Source organism: Letharia columbiana (genome assembly GCF_014066305.1).
Source record: "Letharia columbiana isolate WasteWater2 chromosome Unknown Sc0000017_s0, whole genome shotgun sequence".
Taxonomy (NCBI): Eukaryota; Fungi; Ascomycota; class Lecanoromycetes; order Lecanorales; family Parmeliaceae; genus Letharia; species Letharia columbiana.
Genome location: NW_023501057.1, coordinates 67,613 through 85,941, shown reverse-complemented (window position 1 = coordinate 85,941; position 18,329 = coordinate 67,613). Strand labels below are relative to the sequence as shown.

General features: G+C 45.6%; 6 protein-coding genes across 6 annotated transcripts; 1 reads left to right on the top strand and 5 right to left on the bottom strand.

Annotated features, from left to right (window-relative positions):
- Nucleotides 1-1,788: 1,788 nt before the first annotated feature.
- Nucleotides 1,789-2,256, bottom strand: HO173_005936 (uncharacterized protein; the record flags this gene model as incomplete). Its single annotated transcript, XM_037307848.1, has 1 exon — nucleotides 1,789-2,256. One exon carries the CDS (start codon nucleotides 2,254-2,256, stop codon nucleotides 1,789-1,791), a length of 468 nt encoding a protein of 155 aa, XP_037165108.1.
- Nucleotides 2,257-6,829: 4,573 nt separating this feature from the next.
- HO173_005935 (uncharacterized protein) lies at nucleotides 6,830-7,693 on the bottom strand (the record flags this gene model as incomplete). The annotated part of the gene is made up of 1 exon (XM_037307847.1): nucleotides 6,830-7,693. The coding sequence occupies one exon, from the start codon at nucleotides 7,691-7,693 to the stop codon at nucleotides 6,830-6,832; it is 864 nt and encodes a 287-aa protein (XP_037165107.1).
- Nucleotides 7,694-8,196: 503 nt separating this feature from the next.
- Nucleotides 8,197-8,439, bottom strand: HO173_005934 (uncharacterized protein; the record flags this gene model as incomplete). Its single annotated transcript, XM_037307846.1, has 1 exon — nucleotides 8,197-8,439. One exon carries the CDS (start codon nucleotides 8,437-8,439, stop codon nucleotides 8,197-8,199), a length of 243 nt encoding a protein of 80 aa, XP_037165106.1.
- A 2,753-nt stretch (nucleotides 8,440-11,192) lies between these two features.
- HO173_005933 (uncharacterized protein) lies at nucleotides 11,193-12,515 on the top strand (the record flags this gene model as incomplete). The annotated part of the gene is made up of 6 exons (XM_037307845.1): nucleotides 11,193-11,562; nucleotides 11,637-11,712; nucleotides 11,766-11,811; nucleotides 11,872-12,216; nucleotides 12,297-12,427; nucleotides 12,488-12,515. 6 exons carry the CDS (start codon nucleotides 11,193-11,195, stop codon nucleotides 12,513-12,515), a joined length of 996 nt encoding a protein of 331 aa, XP_037165105.1.
- A 574-nt stretch (nucleotides 12,516-13,089) lies between these two features.
- On the bottom strand, nucleotides 13,090-16,278 carry HO173_005932 (uncharacterized protein; the record flags this gene model as incomplete). The annotated part of the gene is made up of 2 exons (XM_037307844.1): nucleotides 13,090-13,177; nucleotides 15,227-16,278. The coding sequence occupies 2 exons, from the start codon at nucleotides 16,276-16,278 to the stop codon at nucleotides 13,090-13,092; spliced, it is 1,140 nt and encodes a 379-aa protein (XP_037165104.1).
- Nucleotides 16,279-16,735: 457 nt separating this feature from the next.
- Nucleotides 16,736-18,115, bottom strand: HO173_005931 (uncharacterized protein; the record flags this gene model as incomplete). The annotated part of the gene is made up of 1 exon (XM_037307843.1): nucleotides 16,736-18,115. One exon carries the CDS (start codon nucleotides 18,113-18,115, stop codon nucleotides 16,736-16,738), a length of 1,380 nt encoding a protein of 459 aa, XP_037165103.1.
- Between the last annotated feature and the right edge of the window lie 214 nt (nucleotides 18,116-18,329).

Here is an 18,329-nt window from a genome sequence, read left to right as displayed (position 1 = left end):
ACATACCAGTTTTCACAACTGTGCTCCGTTCGGAGTGCGGCGTACCTGGATGATGTTAGTTCACACTCATGTCACGACCCGCTTTTAAAACACTAACCTACTGGCGCTTTTTCGGCCGTAACTCGATGCTTCAAAGTTCCAAAGCATGTCACGGGGCTCCTTCACGTAGGAGAGGCAATACTTCTGCTAGCTGCGCTCCACTGGGACTATCCGTAATCCTTGCCAATGCTCCTAATAGTTCGACTAGTTCGTCTACAGGCCTACATCTGCAAATCTGAAAAGTTCCTGCAAAATTTGAAATTGCTGATCGCGCGTTTGTCGCGGAAATCACAAAATCCGCCGAATCAGCAAATCTAATTAGAATCTATCCAAATTCCGCCGGTTTAGTAACTATCCTAACCTTTTCTACTAATTCTATTAATTTAACAGTAATATATATAAAAAAAGAAAAGTTCTAATAATCGACGTTATAACGATAAAGTTCTACGATAATAAGTATTAACGTTAACTTAAATTTAATTATAAAATTAGATAATTTAATAAAATTAATCGCGTAGATAATACTCTAATATAGCGTATAATAATATATATATTAATAATAATATATATTAATATCATATATATATAGAATAATACTTAGAGTATATTAGAGTATATTACGTAAAATTTTTAAAGTTACTAAAAATTTTTTAAAGTTGCTAAACTAATAGAACTAGCGAAAAGAATTAAATATAAATAAAGTCTACTTAATAGACTAAATCGTACTAAATTATACTTATAGTACGAACTCGACGAAAATCGTATAAAAATTTACTTTTTAGATTTATAGATGTAGATTAGTCTAAAATAAAGCTATTTATATAGTTTATAATCTATTCGAATACTAAATCGTCTAAGTAGATTTAGATTAGTCTACGAACTAGTCTAGCTACTCCTCTATAGCTTTTAAAGTATCTTTTTTTAAAGTATCGATAATAGTATATAGATCTTTCTCCGTAAAGAAATTTAATTAAAATTATAATTTTATATACTTTAATAGCTCTATAGTCTCAGCCTTAAAGCTAGCTCTTTAATTTAAAATCGTATATTTAATCTCTAAAAATATACGTTTCGACTTCGTAGATATAATAGATATAGAGTAGATATTAATAGCCATCTTTAATAGTAGAGAAAATCGCTTTTATTACTCTAGTTTTAGCTATTAATCGAGTACTATTCGTCTCTTCTTATAACGTATATAAAACTTATTAATATATCTATTAAATTCGTTACTAATAATAGACTTCTTATTCTAATTATTTAATTATTAAATAAATTAATTATCGCTTATTATAGTAGAATTATAGATAAAAGTAGATATATAATCGATTAAATCGATAGAGAATCGATATATAATCTCTTAAAACTTCTTTATTATAGCCTTTATCTTCGATTATTAAATAGAATCTTATCGCTTAAAATAGAACTATTTCTTAATAGAATTAAAGATAATTACGACGATATTAAGCTAATAACTTTTTAATCTTATTTTAATACTTTAATAGCTGTTAGAAGTCAATATGACTATGTTATAATTTGATGTGTGGTGTAAAGATGTTGATTATTCTATATGCCCGCAGGGCAGATATGTGCGGTGCCAAGCCACGCTAGGCCCAAATGGGTGGTGGCTCTGGAGGAGGCCTTGGCGTACCGTGACAACATGCCCGCAAAGAAAGAAAAAAGTCACGTCCTCGTGGCTGCATCTCTGGATAGCTACATCAATCATGCGCCGTCCATATATCCATGCACCTATCCTTGGCCTATAGCCTCCATATCCTTCGCGAATCGAATGTAGCCGAGCGGAGAGGCGAAAGTGAGAAGAGAGGCGAGTTGAGAGGCGAGAAGAGAGGCGAGAAGCGAGGTAGAAAGTGGAGTACTGCTGAGGCGAGGGGAAGGTTCTCCGCAATTATGCATAGTTGCCTGGTGTGGAATTATGGAGAGTGCGCCCGTTTGAATAGCACTGCTGCTGTCTATGCTCTTGTTCTTCTCCATACTTTTCTCCGCAATTTTCTCCATATATGCCTGTTGTAATGGCCTATGCTCTTGTTCCTGCTTTGGTGGCTGTGCCGGCTTTGGCGCTATGACTGACTGCTTTTGCTGTGGTGGCAGTGGGCCAAAGTGCTTGTCGAGTGCCTTGTCGAGCACGTCTTCTATGAGCTTGGTAATGGAGCGGACTTGCTCTGCTGAGAAGCCGGGAATAAGGCTGCTGGATGCCATGGTGATATCGAGTGGCCTAGTGAAAGGATCGACCTGTAAATCGTGTAGGGACTCGTGGGACTGTGAGTACTGATGTAGGAGCGTACTTGGTGTTGAGGTAGGTGGGGTCCTAGGGGAGGAGTAGGCAACTGGTGTGGGAGCGAAATAAACTTAATAGACGCCTGTTGAATGATCTTCAGGTGTTGCTACCATGTTGTCAGGAGCCAATGTGACTATGTCATAATTTGATGTGTGGTGTAAAGATGTTGATTATTCTATGTGCCCGCAGGGCAGATATGTGCGGTGCCAAGCCACGCTAGGCCCAAATGGGTGGTGGCTCTGGAGGAGGCCTTGGCGTACCGTGACAATAGCTTAATAAACTCGATATAAAGAGACTTTCACATAAAAGTATAATTCTTAAATTCTTCTATAATCTTCTTAAAACGCTTAGCTAGAAAATCTATAATAAGAAGAATTTATTTTAAGATAGCTTTATAGCCTTCGATTATCTTAATAGTATTATAAAAGATCTATAAGAAATTACGAATATAATTAAGAATAATTCACTCGTTAATAGTAAGTACGTTCTTTAATAAATCGAGTTTCTTATTAATAACGACTATAATAACTAGTTTAAGCCTTTAAATAGCTTAATTAAGTATATCGTATTAAGAATTTTATCTAGTACTATTATTCCGATATAATATAAGTTTATTACTTCGTTTTTTAAAGAACTAAATACGTTAAGAGCTTTCTATAATTTAGATAATAATAATATATAGCTTATCGAGAGATTTTAGCTTACGTTACTAATTTAACTAAATATTAAAAGAAGAGATAGCTATATTCTCCGAATATTAATAATTATTAACGATCTTTTTAAAGAGAAATACTTAAATAGTTAGATTAATAATATAATTATTATATCGAAGACGTCGTTATTAAGTATTATAAAAGATCTCTTTTTTATATAAAGTATTAGTAATAGCTTTAATTAGAGTATTATTACTATTAATATTATTTATAATTAGATAGTCTAACTTATTACGAATCTTATAGTTATCGAGTATATTTAAAATAATTATCGTCTAATTTAAGTCTAAATACTTTTCTTATAACTTATAAAAGACGAGAGTTACGAAGTATAGTTTAATTTTTTTACTAATAAAATATACGACTACTATTAATAGTCTTAGATAATTTAATAACGTTTATATATCGTATATAATATAGATATTTAATAGAGCTATAGCTAGTATATAGCGTAGCCGTTATCTTCTCTTAATAAATAGATCTTTAATATAGATTTTTATTATAATATCGAAGTTAGAAAGTATTTAATTAGTAATAAAATTAACGTATTTCAAGAAGGTTCGAAAGCCTCTATCCCTAACGTGATTAAAGGATATATTTTAAAGAATAGTTTATTATAGATATAGATACTTCAAAGTAATTTTATTAAGACTTATACTTATAAATTTCTTTCGTCTCTTTATCTTAGCCTTAATATTAACTTCAACCCTACGAAGTATTACTATATCTATTATTATATTCTCTTATATTCTCTTTTTAGCTATATCGATAGTCGTAGAGTTAATAAAGTATTTATCTTTTAAATATCGAGTAATAGCTCTTATACTACTATTAAGCTTATAGATCTTTAAATAATAATTATAGACTAAGATATTATCTCGCTAAGTAATATAGTTATAAATAGTAAAGATTTTAGCTCTTAATCTCTTAAAGAATATTTCTAATACTTAAGAAACGCTAGATTATAGAGCTAGCGTTTATTACGAGACTTTCGAATTAGAGTCTTTAGACGATAATTTCTCGATTTTCCTTTTCTAAAATTCGAATAAATACCTTAATAAGAGGGGTATAATTATTCGAGGCTTATAGAATAGAAATAATAGACTAGTTTTAAGAAGATTATAATAAAAGCTTCGAAATTACTAGTCTTCGAGTTATTATATTTCATATATACTTAGTAAATTTATTCGAGATCTTAGATTTTATAATAATATTAAATAGAGTTATAAGAGTAATAAGAGTTATAGATATATCGAATAAGTCGTTATTAGATACTATAGTAATATAATTATTAAATAAATATATAAATACTATCTTAAAGAAAAATTTGTTCTTCGTTACTATTAAAAATATATCTATTATACTTAAATCTTTATTAGTTAGCTTTATTACTATTAAAAATACTTCTATTATACTTAGATATATACTATTAAATTCATTTATATAAATTCATATCTAGACTAATAGTCGGATCAGTTCGTCTAGATATTAGACTGGTCTATATATAATCCGTTCAACTTTAAACCAGTCCACTGTGGACTAGTCCATAGACCAGTCCGACTAATAGTCCAGAATTTGGGGGCGGACTACTGGGAGCATTGGTCCTTGCAAGTTGCCCGTAAGCAATGAAATAACCGATCGGCATGTTTGGAGGCTTGGACAGGTGAAACGTTGGGTGCAACCGCAAGGAAATCTTGGTCCAGGTGTCGTAGCCTACGTATGGCGATGTTGAAGTTTACGGCGGTAATGCACTCGCCCACAGGCCCACTCCCATCAACGGAAACGAGGCCCAGGTGTTGTTCCAGTGCCTTAGGAGATGAAGAGGTTAGGAAGCAGAGAACTTCCCTGACTCGCTGGAAGTCTAGCATATCCGAAGACGCAATCAAAGCTCTGAAAGTCCCTCACACGGCAACTTGGATGAAATTCGTGTCTTCTGTTGGCGATGAATGTCGGCCGAGCGTTGAGAAAGTGAACACTGAGAGGTCGAAATATGCGAGAGCCAATGACGCTGTGTCCGCGTTGACGTAACACCACTGCGAGCGTTCAATTGCTTGATGATAAGGGTTGTGGTCCTCCTAAATACCCCTGAGGTTCTGACCGTCCACTGCCTGCTGGTTGGAGTTCTGAACATCGAACAGCACTTTTGCTTCGCCCGGGCATTTGACGATCCGCTGAAGGACTGCATTACAGATGGATTCGGTGTTGGACTTCCAGATATTGTGGAGTGTATAAAAGATACTGCTGAGGACTGTGACCGATGAGAATTTGTTTATTGACTTGAAGATCTGGACCTTGAGCTTGGGGGCCAGGCCCGGTGAGGAGGCTTGAGACATGGTCGATAATTTCGAGACCCGTCGTCTCACCTGGTGACTGGTTGGTAAACTGTTGGCCGTTGGGCAAACAGAGTCTCTGACGCACTCGTAAATTGTTATTCGGTTAATGAACTTGTGCTGAATGAAGCAATACTATCAAGGTCGTGTAATGTTGACAGTGGAGCTAGTTTGGTCGCGAGGTGGGATTTTTGAGGAAGTTCGAGGTCAATTTTGCATCTTCATCGTTGGAGTATGTCGGGCGTGCTGTATGCGACTCATTGATGAGGCTCGCAAGCTAGGTGTTCAGGAGTGGACCATGGTCTGAAGCATATGTGAACCGCAATCCCAATATGCGTGAAGTCATTAGTTGTGGGCAGTGCCAAGCCACGCTGTGTCTAATTGGGCCACACGGTGTTGTAGAAGGGGGAAGAATAGAGAGGGTGAGGGCTGACAGATTACTGGGTTGAGGGAGAGCTTTGTAAGAAATGCTAACTAGGAAGGTGGAGATGTCGTTTATTAAATTGTGGGCACATTCACTCAATTGAACTCACGGCCCATGGTCATGAGGAAGGTAGAACACTCGTCTCAAATGCACATCTGGTCTTGATATTCTGGTCGACTCGATCTTTCCATTAGATACTAGATCAGCTCAAATTTCTACCCGCCCCATTGAATACTACTCTGCCATGCTCCGACGACTAGACAGAACTTTCTCACCCGATTTAATTGCTAACGTCGAGCGCCTACGATAGTTTTATACTTTGCATCAAGGATTAAAACCAACTTTGGACTAAAACCAAACAGCAAAAACATTGTTTCCATCACATTTCTCCCTAACATGCTTATCGATTACCACCGCCTATTCTTTATTTATGTCTAATCCTGAAATGAGATAATAGGCTTGAAGTGGCTAACGATGGGTTTTTGATTTCTTGGACTGTGACTGACTCGCACATATTCCAGTCTCAGATCGACCTTTCGACTCGGATTATCGACTCTGATTGTTGATTGAAGCCTCGGCGAGAAATTGTGTCTCCCGACCGCAGGTTGTACAACATTATGATGGTTGAGATCAACCTAGGAGGCAATAAGATCGTTGATCTCAGTTTTAGTGAAGTGCTATGTTTGACGCTCGGAAGCGAGACATGCTGGATGTGTTGAACTCGCTCTGATTATCCACTACGTGCTTATAAGGTTTACAAGGTCGATGCCAGATTGAAGGGGTGCTTTCTACCCTGCCATTGATCTTATTGACTGCAAGTGGATCTGAGCCGAACTTCCCTGGCTTCTATGGACGCATGGAGCAGAACCTTCAGTCCTCCTTCTTGATCCCGTCTGTTTCCTCTGCCACTGAATCTCTCTTTAGACACTTGGACCGCTTCTCGGGTCTTGGTGAGCCTCATCTTAGGGATGTCAGCCTGATCGTATTATATATGTTTGGGGATCTCACCTTCGACGACGAGCCTGGCTCATGCCTCTGAGAGCTTGTACCTGATGTTGCAATGAATCCCTTGTTGTTGCACCAGTGGTAGAAGATCTTGCAACCACTCGCCTCTGCTGTACTTGAAGTCCGGCCGGCAGTCATCATAGATCAAGAAGGAATTGAATAGAAAACGGAAGTGACGCTCCATGTTTGTCTTGAGTTGTAATCCGTACAAGTCCATTTTGAGGTAGGCTAGAGAGCCTTGGACCTTTTTCCAGTCGTTCAATGATGGCCTGCCGCCAGTGGCCTGCCGACCAAGACCATGGTCACAGTAGCCTAGACCTAGATCGAGCTTTTCATCTTGATCGCCGTAGATGACGATCCACTCGACCACGTCTTTCACTTGTTCAAGGTCAAGAAGGTTCCAAGTAGACAGCAACCCACTCGGTAATGGCTCTTTTGAAAGTGTTGCTAACGTTGAAGCGCGGTAGTGAGCCCGTAGGAACTCTGTCCGTTCCGTGGCGGATAACGTGTCTCGTCCAAACGATCGGTCTGCCGCTAAGGAACAGTAGTAAAATGCATGCTTCTCAAAGTGAACAAGAGCCCTAGCAGCCAAATCGGCGTCCTGGAGAACCCATCTCGTGCGGTCGACTGCGGATTGATAGCCAAAGACTGAGTGCTCTTCGCCTTCGGCTCTCTCCTGGGCAGCTAGCAGTCCGCATGCTTGTTCGAAGCAGTCGATAGTACGTGGAAGAATGGCCTCGCAGATTGTGTCGATGTTCATCTTCCATACGATGAACATCTTGCGAGAGCTGCTACTGAGTGAGGTGACATCTGCGAAATTGTCTGACGATTTGAGGATTTGAATGAGGAGCTCTGGCGCCAGGTCTGTCAGGATTTTGGAGGGCATGTCTAAGGTTCTATCGGTTTGTTAGTCAAGGGTCGAAGGATGGGTGGCTGTGAGCACAAACTGAAGTATCGAATGTGCGGTCTATGAGCACATACTTGGTGGAAGGATAACAACGAACGGTGGAGTCTCGATGATGAGATCGCGAATGGAGTCGTGCGATTGACTAGGTCTAGGAAATCTGAGAGACACTGCAGTGAGGTTGGAAAGATGTGGAGTTAAGGGTGAGGGCGAGGATTCTTAGAAAACCTCTTGGCAAAACACGCATTCACTGTAACATCGTCTATTTCTTTAAATTAAGCTCAAAACTGCTTTCTTCACGTCGCATACGGAAGCTTTCATGTGTTGGTTACATAAGGACTGAACTACTTCATCCCTTTCCCGCAAGCACAAGTTCCATTCCCCGCAAGATAACTACAGCAATTCTATGGAATCGTCTCCCGCATACAGCAACCTGAAGTCAAGCGTGGCGGGAATTCAAGAAACTAGCGACGTTTCTGCAGTATTCAACAGGCCGTCGGCAAAGTCCATAACATTGCCGAGGATGTCACGATGATTATGAATATCACGTACCAGCTCTCCCAGCTTTGGACCCTTGCCGAATTCGCCTCTTTCTGGTACCCAGCGAAGAAAGTGAAATGATAGAATGGCTTTGGCTCCCCGGAATGGAGGCTGCTGCAAAATGGGTTTCGCAACAAGCTTTCCTCGATGCAGCGCAGACTCAGCAATATCACTTCCCAGTTGACCATAGCTAGAGGCGTCTCGCCGACTGAAAATGTGACTGGCGCGAACAAGGAGATTTGAAGCCGTTGTTAAATCCGTTTTGGAAGTTGATGCCAAGCTCGTTCCTACCTTGCCGCTTCCGCGTCGGGGTCAGCAGCATAGCGGCTTTCCTCATCTGTCAAGTATTCGAGCACATCCAAGCGTGCGAGGGATTTGAAAGGGAACTTTACTTGTCGTAAGGTCACCAGAGCCAGGGCACGGTGGTAGGCACGGAGACAAGCAATCTGTTAAGTGGAGTCAGTTGGCGGCGCGATAGATGCTCGTGACCCTCCGCCACAGAGTGGTTGAAGCGGAGGCCATCTAATGACTGAGGGAGACCCAGTGTGGCTGTTAGATAAAAGGGAGGAAGAAGCGACAGATGGCCCTTTATATAATCAACATGAAATGCGTGTCAACAACGATCGTGAGTGTGTACCAATCTCATTGTTTAGAGCCAGAGCCGGAAAGCCAGGCATACCCTAGCTAGTGCTAAGCGTGTAAACACTGGCGACAATATCCATATACAAGTCTCCAGTCTACCCATTAACACACGTAAGAGGCGAAAGGTAGTACCTAAACCAACCGTTCTCAATGCAAGTATCGTTTCGAACAATGGGGGAGTGTGGGATGTACGTATCATTGCTCTCATCAACAGCAAGCACAAGCGTTTATTAAGCGACTTCGAAACTATTATATTTCCGGGCATTTGTTTACCCAGGGTTCAAAGGAAACGGGGTGAAAAACCTCAAGGTGGCTTAGCGCTTCACCACGTCGTGGTGACGAGCGTAGATCGCGGATGTATCGGCGCCGGGCTTGCTCTGATGGAGGTAATCATGGGCCACGCAAGCCATACTTCAATGCGTTTCTGGCTCGCCTGAACAAGGAAAAAACGTTATAGAAGGCCATCAATCTCTACTTACAGATCGACGGTCCAATTGAGTTTGAGAGCTTCTGTTATCTGTTAGAATATTTACGCTTGACCCACAATGTCAAGCTACCTGTCTTGCAGCCAGCCCGAGGAAGCAAGACTACTTATGGCCTTCACTATCACCTTGAAAGTTCCTCTAGCCGCTCCATACATGGCAACCTTATGTCAATTCCTCCTTGATATGTAGGGGACGGCCCCGCATACATTACTTCCCCCCCCCAAACTCCAGCATCTGGAGTAACTAGGTATTTTCCGGATCCTGACCCTCCAAACCGTGATCCTCGCTCAACAAACTTAATTATACGATACGACCAGTGCCCAATTGGCGCCTTGGAAGCAATCAAAGGTACTGATTGTAGGTCACCCACTCAAAGTCTAAGACTGTCGTGGGGGTGGTTTCGGGCTCGAAAAGATATGCCTAAAGAGAAGCAACGGGTGTACGAGGAGTCTCACGGAAGGAGGCACCTCCTTGCTCATCTAGAAAATAGACGGTAATAAAGCGATCCCGCTCCACACTTGGTGCACTATCTTTGACCGAAGCTCCGCAGGATTTTCTTTGTATCAAATGATTTGCAACTGTGTGTATGCAATGCGTCGTTGTTTTATGTTTGCTGGTCGTACATATGCAACTAGGGACAAGGAAGCGCGTGCCTGCAGGATCTTCCTCAGAAGCCGTATGCCTATGCCCAACCAATCATTCCACGCTTGGGACAGCGAACCGTTTCACCAACCTCGGGTCGTTTGTCTGCAGCCTGAGTTCCACAGCCACTCCCCTCTAGGACACGACCCGACTGCTTAGGAAAACCCAAAGCTTGGCGGAAGTCATTACTCACGGGAGCCGGCAACGGAAGTCACCCACCAGAGTGCTTCAAGGGTTACTAACCCTTAGCAAGGCACCTTAGTGGAAACCCATAGACATTGAAGATTGTTTGTCCCAAGTACTGATAGAGGGAAAAGAGAAGTTCGATTTCATGCGATAATCAAGGCACAGATAAAGTCTTGTCAAATGTCGAATAAGAGTGTTGGGATTAGGTGGGAAAGTCTTGGCGACGCGTTGAGCGGGCCGGCTAGCGCCCGTCGGAGAGTTCAGGCCACTTGCCTCTAGCGAAAGTGGTGTGGTCCAGAAGGAATCCTGCAATCTCCAAATCGCACGAATCACAAGATCATGACATTATTGATCCCATCCCTTTTCGCTGTGTTTTGTTTTGACCACGTGTGATTGCATTTGCATAAAACAAAGCGCTGGGATTGTTCGGGATTACTTGATGAGGAAGGAGGATGTAATCAAAGCTTGTTGAGGAAAAGGAAAAGAATGCAATGAGGCATGCCCCTCTGCCTTATGGACTACCTAGGTAAGGTAGCCAAGGTAAAATAAAGTAGGTAGTCGATAAGGTCAACGATGGTTCCCGGTCCCGGGTTCCTGCACCGAGCAGCCCCGCTATCCCAGCGTTGTTTTCCACTAAAACTACTTTATTGTTTCACCAAGATAAGCTCCATCTTAGAGTTGTAGAGGATTGATTACACACACACACACATTCTTATTATTGACATACCCTGCACTCTACTCCTTCTCTCCCCTGTCACACCATTCCTCTCCCCTAAATGTCACAATCCTTCCAAATGCTGCAGGACTCAGCTCATCATGCTGCCTCCCATAAAGTCTCCATCCCCCCCCCTTGGCTTTCCTCTCCTTCTTCTTCCTTCTCTCGCTGCAGCACTGTTGATCCAGTTCCCATTTGGTTGATCCAATAGCCTTCATACCCTCTTTACAGATCCTTGCATCTTCGGATACCCTTCATTCATTCATCAATCATGTGGTCCACAACGCAATCTCTATTTTCTTTCTTCTCTGTTCTTTGCACTCTTGTTCAGGCCAAGCCCCATGCGAATCCTCAATGGCATCACCGCCACAGCCGAGGAGTCGCTGCTTCCCCCACATCCTCGACGACTACCACTACTACCAGTACCTCTCCAACCCCAAGTACACCCCAATCCTCGGGTACTACCAGCGACTCAAGCAGCCCCAACATCGGTATCCTTTACGATAGTACCAGCGATTTGTCAGCCTTCAGTGGCCAAGTCGGTTTCTCGGTGGATTGGTCGCCCATCCCGCTCAGCTCTTCCGACAATCTCGATCTAGGCACATTCTACCCTCAACTATGGACCTTCCAGGATAGCAACCGTGAGTCGCCATACCATCAAATCTCGACCAGTATCAGTGCAAGTGCAAGTGCTAATTGAGCATTTCCCGGACAGATCTCAACCCATGGACCAATGCTGCACCCTCATGGCCTTCTGGCATAAATCTGATCGGGTTCAATGAGCCGGACATGTAAGCTAGCAGTCGTATAAAGCAGTGAAGCTTTCCACCTAATATCTACCCAGGCCCGGACAGTCTTGGATGACGCCCAGCACAGCAATTTCCGGTTGGGTGAGTCTCAGACGCACCAACTTTGGAGAAAGGTTCCTCGAGCTAACACCTCGCCCTCAGAACTACATCGCCCAATATCAGTCCTCTAAGGATGCCAAGATTTCCACACCGGGTGTCTCCAATTCTGTTGTGTCACTAGGCACGATTGACGGCGTCGCCAATCCCGCAGGGCAGGAGTGGATGTCCCAGTTCCTCTCGTTGGCGGCATCCAACAGCCCAAAATACACGTTCCAAGCTATAAGCATGCACTGGTACGGCAGCAGCTCCCTGACAGTAGATGAGAACGGCGCGATGTTGAATGAGCAGGCTGGGGCTATGATCCAGCTGGCGGAAGACAACGGTATTCCAGAAGTGTGGATCACCGAGATGGGAAGCGGTTATGATACCTCCACAGCTACCGAAGATGTCAGTTTTGCCCCTTGCACCCACCAGAGCCCCTGACATCTATGGTTCGGTCCAATGATGCTGACATTCGTGACTTCCAGTGTCAATTCATTCAATGGCTCGAAGGCACCTTCATGAAGAACGCCTCGAACTCCATGATCACACACTACGCCTACAATGAGCATCTGGGTACCCTGCTGAACGGGGATGCCATGACCAGTTCGGGCTCTGCGTAAGTCCGCCTTCACAATTCCCTCTCGTCAGAGCACCGTCCTAACTTCACCCTCCATAGTCTCCTCGGAGGGAGCGGTTCCTGCTGATGATTCACCGCGCCGCGAGCTTCGATGCGGAGTCGACAGGATTTTCACTTCAACACATTCGTTTCACCGTCTATATTTCATATATAAACCCTCATATAGAGCGAGCCATCTCGATGACATGGCCTAAGCCAAACATATACTACGTTCTCATTTTCATCAAATGACTTATGCGGTGGCCGTATACATATACTACGTTGTCAGTTTCATCAAATGACCTTATGCAGTGGCCGTATACATCCAGCTCAGATTTGCGTCCAAGTCCATGCTAACCTTTTTCCACTTCGCCGCCGTCGCTTCTCACGTACCTTTGTAGCAGCCGTCGCCCCATGGGCTGGATGAAATCGGCTTGGCAGGGGGGAATTGGATACATAGCAATCAGTCACCCGTGCCGAGCCGTCGCATCCAGAATCTAGATCTTCGTTTCACACTAAAAGTCCCCTCACCCGTCTTAAGGTATGGAAACAGGAAACGAGCCATTTGAGCATGTTCAGGTAGAGAAGGAAATATCAACACATCTCTACACCCTGCTTAATTTCCATATCACCCCATTCCGAATCGAAAATCTTTATCGTCTTCAGCCCAGTCCAGTCCAGTCCAGTCCAGTCCAGTCCAGTCCAGTCCAGTCCAGCCCAAGCTGCGGTGTGATGGTGGTGGTGGTGGTGCTAGATACGTACGTAATCTAAAACAACCCCTCCTTCCCGACAAAAGCCCCAATGTTTCCCCAAAGGCGCACGCACGTACGTACCTACGCAGATATTGAGTCAAAGCGCGAACCGTGCGGCTAACGTGTGCCATCCATTCACGATCGGGGCGTGTGCGCTGAGTGGCTTTGCGACGACTGCAAAGGGTCTGTGCGGAGGTGTGATGGGTAGTGTGGGTAGTGTCCGTGGGGCAGGTATTGTCGCGAGCGGGGAGGGGTTGGGTAGGGGAGGGTAGGGTAGGGTAGGGTAGGGTAAAGTAGGGTTTGAGTGGGTTTTTGAAAGGGCTTTGCGGGAGGGTTGGGGAGTGGGTGGTGGTGAGCTCATTCTTCGTTGGCTACTGTAAGCCTCTTTGAGTTAGCTTCTTTGCTTACCTTACTACCGAACCTCTAGGTTGCCACCCGAAGTCAGAGAACTAAGCCGAAGGGGCCTGACTGAGGGCCGCTAACCCGAAGGGGCTTGGCGATCTTGGCATGTCTGAGGGACGGAGGCAATCGAGGCTGTATTTTTACTTTTCGGTGGGGGAGGTTGTGGATGTGAAGGGAGATGGATGCGAGGGTTTGTGAGTAGGTATCGTTTCTAGGGGTAGAAGTGGGAGGGTTTTTGTCTTATGGTGGAGTAGGTACAGCGGTGTCTGAGTGTCAGGTTGTCAGTTTGCTTCTGTTCATGAGGTGGAGAGAGGGGGGTGGAGAGGGTCAGCGGTTCTTGATGCGTCATTACAATCATTGGCATGAGCGTACATGTGAAGAGGACGTCAAGTCGGATTTAGCCGGAACTTTGGGGCCACGGATCGATCGACGTTCAAGGATGATCCGTCCTGAGGATCACCTGCACCCATTCGTGCTCTTCCAGTGCTTGTCCGATCTTGTTGTACGCCCATGTTAGTGGTCTAGGAGATGCCAAGGTCAGTGTCGTCACTCCATGGCCAGGATTCGGGGTGTTGAGAGGAGTCTTGTTCTTTTCGAAAGATGTCTCGTTCCTCGGATAGAGGGACGTGGCGGGAGAAATTGGGTTTACGCACGGTCTCACTGGATGGCAACATTTCGTTTTAGCGACTCGAGTCTGGTGACCATTGGCATGCGTGCAAAGCTGGTGTCTACGGCACTACCTTGACATCCTTGATGTCTTACCAGATCTTGCAGGACATCCCGGCTAGACGAAATGTCGGCGTCTGCATTGCCGGACCGTCTTGGCCGGAGCTTTGAAACGTGCCTGTAGACTGAACACTCCCAGAATGCTCGCAAGGCTCTGTTGCTGGTTCGACAGCCGGGAGTCTGGACTCTACGTACGTACTAGCTTGTGTACATGGTGGTGTTCTTGGCGAGAAACTCATCGAGGGAAGTATGCCCAGTCATAATTAGAGCATCGCTTTTAGCTCTTCGGACGGCCTCGATGATCCGGGACCTTCGAATTTTTCGGACTCAGTACTGCCAGTTTAGGGAGAGGTTTGAGTGTCAAGACATCGGGTTAGATTTAAAAGAGCATAACGGATTGTTGGCTCCCGCAACATGTCCTGGAGACTCAGAGAGAAGGTACAGGAAAGGAAAAGGTCGCTCCGCTTTGTTACTCTCTAATTGCCGGTCAAGCCGGGTGACCATAGATCGCTTTGTATGACGCCCAGGTTGCCAATAGAGGCAAAACGATAGCCAATTTTATCTGATAAGTCATTTTGAGCCCAGCCTAGCCTAGCCTACTTTGTTTCCAAGTACAATCTCGGAGGTGCACCTTCCCTCGTACATATCAGCAAACGCCCCATCTATTTCTGAAGGATGTACGATCCCTCTGACGGAGTAGTTGATCGTCTTTCAAAAGAGCTTTGCTTGAATCATATCATTTGAGAAAGCATCATTCCATACAGGTTCCGAATCACCACACCCTCAAAATCTGGACAATAGAGAAAAATGCTAACAGTGCAATGACAGTGAAAACCCGGGACTCTGTTGTTTGCTGCGAGCTTCTTGACTGTTTAGAAAATTCTGATATCGCTGTCCTCCTTTCCAGCAAAACAATTACATTCCCTCGATTTTCCCAAAATCTTCACAGTCTCCATGACATCCCGATCGGTTGTCGAGCAGGTAGTTGGGGATGCGGGCTTCTCCGAGGGCATCCGCAATTGCGAAGAAAGCCCGCCTGGCATGAACGGTCACATAGCACCTGGGTCTAAAGGCCAAATCCATGTCATCAATCATCGAACTCCGACGGATTTTCTCGCGTGAGATACCCAGTCGGATCTTCTTCTTGTCGGGACAGTCGCGGACCAAGTATGTGGCGACATACAACATCTTTCGGATCTTCTCTTTGCGCATGTTCTTCAAGCGAGCCTGCATCGCTTCGAGGAGCCTCAAACGTATGAGGATCATCAATTCGTGGAATGCAACGATGATATGGTGACTGGATGGAGTGATCTCTCGGTCCAACTCATCCAGTGATGTTCCGCCAGTATACACCACTCGATCCTCAATCAGCCTAGACAGATAGGACGCACACCTGGCCGCAGAGAGCAGCTCCTCGTTGCGGTAGAGGACTCCACGATAGAGAATACCACTCGAGGTGTGATCGCAGCGATCATTGCGGCGACCTTGCCGGACGACGTCTTGCGCTTGTTTCTGTGCTAGGCGCAGACGCTTCAGAACTGCGGACTGAGGGAGTATGATGCAGTAGATCTGTTTTACACGCTCCTCAATCTCGAACAGCTCGAACGCGCTGTTGTAGCAGTCGATGCTTCGAGAGAGGACTGCAGCGGAGATTGACGCCGCATTTATCCGCCAGATCGAGTTATACCTCCTTGATGTACTGTTTAGTGCTGTGATGTCGGAAGCGCTGTTGAGATGCCGGTAAATTTGAAGGATGATTTCCGGTGGAAACCCTGTCATGGTCTTTTGCTCATTATTGGGATGGAGTAAAGCCACCGAGCTCAACGACTCTGCCACATCGGACACTGTGCTACGTGACGAAGACGAAGAGGATGTTGTCGACGTGTTATCTGGTAAGTCCATGGTGGGCGGTAATCTGTAAATCGGATGGTGGACTGATGGTGGGTTGTCTGGTGCTGTTGGATAGTGCATCCTGTGAGTGAGTGGTTGGATTTGATGTTTGGTTCCATCGAAGGAACAGGTGATAAGTATACAATGAAGATACTGGGTGTTGTGCAAAACAAACCGCGATGAACGTGTTATTCGCAAAATGTGTGTTGTCGCGAGATCCGGCCATGTTTACGCAACGATGCTTTCCTAGTGTACGACTTGCTAAGTGTTTTTCCGCGAGTGGCCAGCGCGCTGTTCGAAAAAGCTTGCTGGGCTAAATGTGCAATTGATCATGGTTGGAGTTCTACGGAAAGCTGGACAAGGGCTGGTATAGAAATCTAACAATATGGAGTGACAAATGATGTGTCACCATAGTGATGTTCGAAGTGAGATGACTCGAAATATATATGAATTCGAGAGCAATGAAGCACAGAACGCCGATTCCAGTACAACGTCAGTCCATGTCTCCTACATCATTTTCCTCCTGAGACTTGTGCGCTTAATCAATGACCAACTCCTTTGCATAAACATTCGACCCATTGGGCAGCCCGGGCAATATGTCGTCTTCATCGACATCATCGGCTGACCAAAAGCCCACTGAAAACTGTTCGCTGATCCAGTCCACTCGCACGGGCATGTAGACCCTCGTAGGGTCGGTCTGTGATCTGGAATGACGGACAGCTAGGCCATCAGGAGCCATCGGACCCATAGGCGAGTTGATTTGATGAATCGGCCCTTCGAACATGAAATTCTCCCATGCCACGTCCAGCGGAAATCCAACACCCTCGGGAGGCTGATAGAACACCGAAGACCTAGCCAGTGGGCCAACATTTTCGCCATACTGATCTCTATGTTTGAACCGACAGACCTGCTGGACCAGTTCGCGAACCAGGTTAACTGCCAGGAAAAAAGAACCCCTCAGACGTTCAGATACGGTCGAACCGGGTTGCGGAAAGCGGGCCAGCCACTCAAAGTCGTCGTGGAGGGTGGTCACGCATCCCGAAACGCCACCGATCCCCTCCTCCGTCTTCGCCCACGTCCCCAAGGCTTGAGGCCCGAACCGCCATTCGCACCGAAACCCCTCCAGACTGGCGAGATCCCGAAACCCCTCCGATGTCAAACCCTCTCCCGGATCATCCTCCGCAAGGCCCTCGGCCTCACCTCCCCTCGGCCGAGAGATCCGCATCAGCCTGCCGCTCCACATGGTGGCCCAAAAGTCCCCGTACCGCGCCCGCTCGATCCAGAGCGACGCGAGCCGCAGAGCGGGAGCAACGGCGGCGTAGGCTTCGGCCCGTGCGGTCGCGTCGGTGCCGCCGGCGAAGCGGAACTTTTCGGGTGCCCAGATGGGATGGATGGCGTTGGTCAGAGTCGGCGGTTTGACAGAGTCGGACTCTAGGGCCCCTGCTTCTTGGAGGTCTGCGCGGGTGAACCGTTGCAGGGTTTGTTCACCCTTTCCCTCGTCCGCTGCTATGGCTTTCTCTTTTCCTTCCCCTTGGCCGGCCGCTTGTACCTGCTTCTCCTCGGCCTTGTCGGCATTGACCGCTGCTACTTCCTTGCCTTTTCCTGCCCCCTCATCGATTGGCTTCTGATCTTCCAGTTCAGCGTCGGCCACTTTTTCGCCTTTGGCCTTTTGTTTCGCTTTCCGGACGGCTTGTATTCCGCGTTCCTTGCGCGAGGTGCTTTTTCGCACCTTATCTACACCTTTGCTCCCTTTGGCTTCACCCTTTCCCTTGCCCTTCCCTGTGCTGACCGGCTCTGGCTCCGGCTCCGGCTCCGGCTCTGGCTCTGGCTCTGGCTCTGGCTCTGGCTCTGGCTCTGGCTCTGGCTCTGGCTCTGGCTCTGGCTCTGGCTCTGGCTCTCTCCTCTTTCTCATCCTCATCAGCCACTTTTTTGCCCTTGGCTTTCTGCTTGGTTTTGCGGACCGCTTTAGTCCCACCTTTCTTAGTCTTAGTACTTTTTTGCACCCTACCCACAACCTTTTTGTTTTTTACTTCGCCCTTGCTCTTCGCCCCTTTCCCGCCTTTCATCCCTGTTGCTTTCCTCCGTGGAGTCCGCGGCGCGGTAGTCGTCGTCGTCGCTGCGGTCGGGCCACC